Source organism: Rhagoletis pomonella, unplaced genomic scaffold, assembly GCF_013731165.1.
Source record: "Rhagoletis pomonella isolate Grant_MI unplaced genomic scaffold, Rhpom_1.0 Rhpom_scaffold_00006, whole genome shotgun sequence".
Classification (NCBI taxonomy): Eukaryota; Metazoa; Arthropoda; class Insecta; order Diptera; family Tephritidae; genus Rhagoletis; species Rhagoletis pomonella.
The window spans coordinates 70,594,363-70,602,502 of NW_023458560.1; the positions used below are offsets into that span (position 1 = coordinate 70,594,363).

General features: G+C 37.1%; 1 protein-coding gene across 1 annotated transcript; it reads left to right on the forward strand.

Moving 5' to 3' along the window:
* The first annotated feature begins 414 nt into the window (after positions 1 to 414).
* Positions 415 to 3,490, forward strand: LOC118741235 (chitinase-like protein Idgf1). Its single transcript, XM_036473146.1, has 3 exons — positions 415 to 718; positions 794 to 1,345; positions 2,723 to 3,490. The coding sequence occupies exons 2-3, from the start codon at positions 919 to 921 to the stop codon at positions 3,373 to 3,375; spliced, it is 1,080 nt and encodes a 359-aa protein (XP_036329039.1). The 5' UTR covers positions 415 to 718; positions 794 to 918; the 3' UTR covers positions 3,376 to 3,490.
* Positions 3,491 to 8,140: the final 4,650 nt, after the last annotated feature.

Sequence of the window (8,140 nt, forward strand, 5' to 3'; positions counted from 1 at the left end):
AAAATTGCCAAAAATCAACGCGATTTTATAGCAACTTTAAACTTGCACTTTGTTATACTAAATTTGAATGGGCTATAAAACTGCGTACCTTGAATTTTTTTTTAAATCTGAATAAAAAGTTGCAAATTAGTGTGAAAATTTAAAGAATTTTCCTGAGTTTTGCACAAAGTTTAGAGATATTATTATTACGTTTTCTGGTGTAAAATGAACTATATTTTTATTAAAAATTATCGAAAATAAATTACAGTAAAAAACTTTGCATATATGGCGAAAAATTCACTGTGTCAATACTTTTGTTCGTCACTGTATATATATGTATGTAAATACATGAGTCCTAGAGGCTGTAAGTAAACGATTCAGAAACCTGATAATTTAGAATAAACAAATAAACAGCAATATACCAACAATTTGTGAGATAAGCAAGTCGGTGAGCTCAGTCTTAATCATGACGCTATTTAACGACTGTCGTTTATTCAGACTTCGAAAATTGCAAATCAGTTGTCCGGAATCAGTTTCGATTTTTAACTGCTCAAGACAAGTTCGCTAAAATTCTTACTAAATTGTGTGTTTAAAAAAAAATAAGTATTTTTATTTAAAATTAATCTATCAAAATGCGTTCCCTCTGCACGCTTCTACTACTATTCGCAGCCGCCAGCTGTATCTGCTGCTGAAAAGAATTTGGTTTGCTTTTACGACTCAGCCAGTTATCTGCGTCAAGGTAAGTTACAGTATTTTTTTTTTTTATTCTATACTAAACTTTTGTATATCTTTTCTACCTCCACTCTATTTGCAGGCTTCGCCAAACTACTGCCCTCTGACCTTGAGCTTGGCCTTAACTTCTGCTCGCATCTGATCTACGGCTATGCTGGCCTTAAGCCGCAGACGTTCGAGGTCTTCAGTCTCAATGTCGATCTTGATATGTTTCATTATCACGAAATTGTGCTGCTAAAGGCGAAATACCCGAAGATGAAGGTATTTCTAAGTGTTGGTGGCGATCGTGATGTGGATGAGGCAAATCCCCTTAAATATATTGGCCTATTGGAAAGTGGACGCGCAGATCAACAGAATTTCATTGATAGCGCAATTGCGCTGCTGAAACGCAATGGCTTTGATGGTCTCGATTTGGCATTCCAATTGCCACGCAATAAGCCAAGGAAGGTGCATGGCTCTGTGGGTTCGGTTTGGAAGCAATTCAAGAAGATATTCACCGGTGACTACGTTGTGGATCCGCTAGCTAGTGAGCATAAGGAACAGTATACGGAATTCACACAAAATTTGCGCACAGCTTTGCAGCGCTCGAATCTTTCGCTTTCGATGACTGTATTGCCGAATGTTAATTCAACATGTGAGTATTTTAGAGGATATAAGTAATCAATAAATATTATTATGGAGGACATAGGCAGTTATATGTATAGGTCAGAGAGGAGATCTTAGTGAGTACTTAGAGACCTTTAGTCGACTTGTAATCAGGGCTTTTGATGCGTACAATGATCCCACAGATCCAAGCAAATCTAAGAAAGCTGATAATTTGTAGCAGTTCAGGATTTTCGCAGACCGGAAAAGTTGGAATTGCAAAGCTCCACAGCTCGGCCTTAGATATATGATACCAGTGTACCGCTTACTTATATCGGAGGTTTCTGTTTCAAAAAGCGATGGTAGCAAAGCGTACCTACCAGGCCTTCCTTCTGGTTGAAGATCCTTTAGATACTGATTTACCTGCAAGTATGTATATAAGAAATATAATTATTTAGCAGAGATTATGTCGCTCTCAGCATGCCTACCTGAAGAAAAATCCCGGGCTTATCTCGGCGTCGAGAACAACTTCGTTTGGCTTATAGCCCGGAGGATCCGCAACAGAACTGTTGGTAGTTGCAGTGACGCTGTCATGCGCCTGTTGACAATAAGTACTTCGCAAAGGATGCTACTCGCCTATGCTCGCTATGGGAAAAGCTTCTGGACCAAGGAATTGGTCGGCATACTTTTTACCGCCAAGGTCCTTGTCTACACACATCCCTCTATGAAGTGTCAGAGCATTTAAGACAGATGTGTCTCTTATAGAGAAAATAATCAATAGCTAGACCAGTGTAATACCGATTACGAGGGCAACTGTCTATTGTGGTATCCATGTATGATCGAAACTGGCCGAGGAATAACCGTCATCACTCTCAATCTTCCTCGGATTACTTCCAATTTAGACTTATTTGGGTTCGAGGGTATAGTGACATTGCAGGAAGCTGCGTGGTTGATTAATTGGTTGGGCAAGGCACACTTGAGGTTATCTCTCACGCTCAGCGAAATTCCCCCAAATTGCAAAGTTCTTCTAGGCGGTAATCCATTAGGTACAACCTAATATCATTTGCGACCCATTTTGTCTCAGCTATTAGGAGGATGATAAGGTTCAAATACCTCAGCAGCTCCCTGTCAGCTTTCTGGCCTTTGCAAGATTTATAATTTATCCTTCAAAGTAATCACGATGACATCTTTGGTGCCATTACTGAGAGCTCCAGCAGTTGATAAGGAAGACATTCCATTCTTCTGTTAAGAAACAGGCTCTCAGACATTATTTATGATTTTTTTTATAGAAACTGCTTGATGGCAGTATCTTAAATGTAGGATTACTTTGTTTTTCACTTCCTGCTCTAATTCCTAGCTTTATTATTATTAAACGGATCAAACTTCTGTTATTTTAAGTTTAATTTCACACACACTTTTCTCCTTACAGGGTACTTTGATATGCCAAAAATCAAAAATAATTTCGAATTCATCAATCTACTCGCCTTCGACTTTCTCACACCGGAACGCAATCCCGAAGAGGCGGACTACACGGCACCCATCTATCCGCCTGTCGAACACAATCGCCTGCCACACTACAACATAGAATTTCAAGTGGACTATTGGCTACAGAATCTATGTCCAGCACAGAAGTTGAACCTTGGCATTGCAACTTATGGACGAGCTTGGAAAATGACACCCAACTCGGGCTTCTCCGGCGCGCCCGTTGTTCCTAAAACAGATGGCCCTGCGCCAGCTGGCCTACAATCGCAAATTCCTGGACTGCTCAGTTGGCCAGAGATTTGCGCCAAAATGCCGAATAAAGTGAATGCTGAATATCGTGGTGAGAATGCACCCCTACGCAAGGTCACCGATTTGCAGCAGCGTTATGGTAATTATGCTCTGCGACCGGCGGACGATAATGGCGAGCATGGCATGTGGGTGAGCTACGATGATCCGGATTTTGCTGCGATAAAAGCGAGCTATGTGCGCACCAAGGGGTTGGGCGATGTGGCGCTCTACGATTTGAGTTATGATGATTTTCGTGGACTTTGCACCGGTTCGAAGTTCCCCATTTTGCGCGCAATCAAGCACTTCTTATAAGATTAGTCTATAGATATATAGTTATGTATATTTTATTTATTATGGTAAATACTTAATTGTACGGTTTTACTTAGTTGTGTTAGAAAATTAAATAAAATGCCATATTCATAAATTACGCGATATTTTATTGATTGAGTTCTATTCTAATCGAACGCAAGTAGTCACCTTAGAGTATAACCATCTCGGTTTGACCCTGAAACGTGTGATGTTTGAGCGATTACTCAACGCTTGCTTCATATTTGGACTCACTGCTTGACTTGTTATTTTTTCTTATTTGTTTACTAAATCGATTAATTTGTATTTTAAGTACTGCAGCAAATCGTGCAAAGCAGCTATAATCAGAAAATATGAACTCAAATTTAAAAATAACAAAAATCTTTTGTTGTCCATTTATTGCTCTGTCGCCTCTCGCCTCTCGGCACTCGCAATCACTGGCACTCGAAATAAGTTCGAGAACATTAATTTACGAGTACAAACACGCATTTGTATGCTAATATTTTTTGACGTGCTCCGATTTCCGAGCCCTTACTCACCCACAATCAACTTAATTCTAATTCCTCCCCCGAAACTTCGCTCATACAAATGCTGCTCTTTAAAAAAAAAAGCACCGGCTGCTTATCACTTTTCTCGCACTCCAAACGCACTCAAAGCTCCGGCGATCAGCGGTTCGATCTCGGTAGCATTCATTTCATTTGCGGCTCAGTGACATTTATAGCTCAACGATTTTAGTTTTAATTTTACTTTTGTTTTGTGCAGTTCGTTTTTTATCAAGTTAACGCATAAATTACACATCGGTGGCATTATTTACAACTTGTTAATCCAGTATTTATTGTAAGATGAAGCTATTCGCCTTACTTTCACTGGCACTGGGTCTGCTGGTTGCCCAATCGAGCGCCGCTAATCTCGTCTGCTACTATGACTCGGCCAGCTATATACGCGAGGGCGAGGAAGCAAGCCTATGTTGGCAATCGCAAATATTTATTTTCTAGATAAATCTCATTTACGACATTTGTTTGTTTGTTCGTTTAATTGTCTGTTTGTGCGCGTGTGGCCATGGAAAGTAAAAGCACTTATTTGTTGTAGTTTTGTGGAATTTCTTGGTTAAACTCAGATGGGGTGCATAACAGATTACTAAAGATAAGATTCATAATATATTATACGTTATAAAACTTATAATAAACCTTGTTGTTCGTTAACGTATGATTTAGCAAAGTATTTTTTCTTCCGCAAACGACCCTAATATGTATTTAAATTTTGGTTGTAGGAAATCGTAACAACTGATACATAATTTAAGATTTTAGCTTGTAAAAAGCCAAGTTCGTCACTTGTCAGCTGTATCTTGATGATCCTTAGCCTGAGATCACACTGAATTTATATAACCAAACGAAAAGCAACAATGTCCTTCCAAAATTTCTTAAAATTTGTTTACTAGTGTTGTTAGGTAAATTTTTTCTATGCATCTTTTAAATAATCGACATTTGGGTCACATCGATCACTATTTTCGGTAGTCCACACTGTAGTAGACATCGCATCAGTGACTTAAAAAAAAAATAAATTTGTTTTTAAGTTTCTATTTCACCTAGGCTGCACAAAAATGTTTCTCATGCCATTAGAAAGACTCGTCATCATAAATGCTATTGAGTTGAGTTAGATTAGCTTAGCTGAGATCCTACTGGATGCCTCATGTAAACTACAACTGGTCGCTTGTGCCATCGAGAGTGAGAACAGAAGTGGTCCAACGATACCTCATGACGTTGCCTTCGTTGATTTTTGTGATCCACTCTGCAGCAGTCCTACTTTGCGGCTTAAGATGGTGGGAGACTGTGTCCCGCAAGCACTAAGAGCAGTAAGTAGAGCATAGAATAATAGCGGTTACTTTTCTACACACAATTTTGCCTTTTCATTGCTCTCTCATTAGCATTTGTGCTTAGAGGGCGCTGAGAAGGTAGCATTTTTCGGCAGAAAAAATAACGCCATTAGTCTATGCTTTAGAAAATTATTCCAGTAAAATTCGATTTCTTGACAGTTTATAGTATTTTACATGATAAAAACATTACAAGGTAAATTCATTCTCTCAATTCGTCGGCCATGATTTTGTTCTGACGTTTGCCAACATTTTAAAATCATATAAAATTGAAAATAAAAAAAATTAAATTGTTCACAATTGTTGTTGTTTGAGATTGAAAATGAGAATGTGTGTGTGAGTTTGAGTTTTGATTTTAAAATTATATTGTTGGCAAACGTCAGACTGCCTCTCAATGGTTTTACCTTGTTATGTTTTTATCATGTCTAACTTCGTACTGAGATTGCCTATAGGCGCGATCCTCATAAGCTGATGATAGCCTTTCATAAATTTTTAATAGCGCACCAGTCTTGTCTCTATTTGATAAGTCACCTTTCTGTTACTATAAATTTCATACATTTTGCTTCTGCACTGCCATCACACAATTTACTGTCTTAATGGCAGCCTGAATGCCAATGAATATGTTCACACGAGAGATAGGGATGGTTATTCGGGCACCGTAAACTTCAAGTTCTGTACAGACATTACATCCAATAAAGTAGACGGTAAGCCGGAGGCCATATATTACCGAATGTTTGCCTACATGCGAATAGGGAGTTATAAGCTTTTTCAAACTTATAGAGTATTATACTCAACAGGGATAGAAAAACCTCTTTAGTTGAAGTAATAGACGAGCTCCACTCAGACTTGATTGTCTGACACTTCAAAGTATTTGCGATCCAGCCTTATATGCCAAAATAGACGCCAATGGAATGAAGACATCACGAAATGCATAGCATTTCCTCTACGCTACCCTACGATGGGAAGAACTATTTCTGTGGACTTTCCCTTCGTATTATATGACTTATAGACATTAGGCCTAATATGAGGCCATGAGGTCCAGAGGAGCTTATCTATAAATTATTATTTGTTTTTTAATATGAGAAAGGATCTATAAAAAATAAATGCGGTCATTTGCTAAAAAGTTCATGCACCTATGCTACATATTTTAGTAAAAAAAAACTAAAAGGGCGTGCCACGGGCTATTCACGTTTCGATTCTAGTAATTTATTATAAGGTGCACCTCAATTTTTTTTAATGTCGGCTACTCTGGCCCTCATGGCCTCATATATGCATCAAGTAACCTTTTTATTGCTTTAAAATAAACGTTGTTGGGTAAATTAGTCAAATATCTTTGGAATTGAAGTGACTGCCTCTCCCAGTAAATAGTAGCAGTTTTAGAAAGTTCTTATAAGCTATTAAATACATAAAAAATACTTTCCTTCTGCAAGTGTGCTGAGTGTATTGATCCCAAAACTGATTTGAACAGACTTAGATGTTGTTATTAAATAGGTCTTTGGCATCTTCGTCCGTCGGAAAGTTCACAATGTGGGTTTATGCTCTAGAGTTTTCCTGCAGCTTTTGATCCATTCGCCATTCTCTCTCCGGACTAGTGAAGGTATTCTTGGAGATTTATTTAATATCTTCTAAAAGCTAGACGCTTCTGAAGTCTTTTAAATAATGCCGCTAAAGTTCTGGGAGGAACTTTTTTATACCGAGATGACACATCTCTGCATTATCCCAACGTTCTTCACAGTCTGCCTGTTTCGCCAGCTTAAAGAAAAATTTGTAAGACCTTCCCGTCTCATAGATTTTCCAGCTCCTCGAATATTAATAATGAAAAAAATTCTAACGGCTATTATATGTAGGTATTCGATTCTAATAAGTTCTGGATCTGGCCAGTACCACTGTACACTGTGTTCATAAATGGCATCTACATATGTAAACTTAATGGGATAGAGGAGCTCATTATATTGATATAAAATGTCATCCTCGTGGATTTATATGAATAAGTTTCAATAATATGTGAAATATATCAGACTTAAAGTCGAAAACTTTGAACATTTTGAGAAAAAAAAAAGTGAAATATACCAAATGTGAAGTCGAAAACAGGTCGACAATTTGGAATTTTTAAATAAAATTTGTTTCAAGCCCTACATTTTTTTTAAATTTTCGTGGATGATTGTATTTTGTACGTAGAACAAAATAAACCGGTTCACGATATAAAATTGAGATGTAGGACAACCCTAATACATATCTACGCATGGAATAAATAATTCAATGTGGTTTCGTAGCATATAATTGATGCAGGTTTTCCTGCATACTATTTTTTTATGCGGACGTTTCACTTTCTATACATACAGTGACGAACAAAAGTATTGGCACAGTGAATTTTACGCCATATATGCAAAGGTTTTTATTCTAATTTATTTTCGATAATTTTTTATAAAAATATAGTTCATTCTACGCCAGAAAACGCAATAATAAAAACTCTAAACTTTGTGCAAAACTCAGGAGAATTCATTAAATTTACACTTTAATTTACAACTTTTTATTCAGATTTTCTAGAAAAATCCTAGGTATGCAGTTTTATAGCAGATTCAGATCTAGTACAACAAAGTGCAAGTTTAAAGTTGCTAGAAAATCGCGTTGATTTTTGGCAATTTTTTTAGTGGAAGGTGTTGCTCATTTTCTCCATACAAAAAATAATTGTCAAATTACTTTGTATGGAAGAACTTGCGTGAAAAGAATTACCAAAAATCAATGCGATTTTCTAGCTACTTCAAACTTGCACTTCGTTACACTAAATTTGAATGGGCTATAAAACTGCATACTTCGAATTTTTCTAAAAAATTTGAATAAAAAGTTGCAAATTAGTGTGCAAATTTAATGAATTTTCCTGAGTTTTGCACAAAGTTTAGA

Bases quoted from the DNA above. Each gene is read 5' to 3' on its own strand.
- LOC118741235 (XM_036473146.1), top strand. From the start codon at position 919: ATGTTTCATTATCACGAAATTGTGCTGCTAAAGGCGAAATACCCGAAG. The intron at 1,346-2,722 runs GTGAGTATTTTA...TTCTCCTTACAG, and splicing joins GCCGAATGTTAATTCAACAT to GGTACTTTGATATGCCAAAA.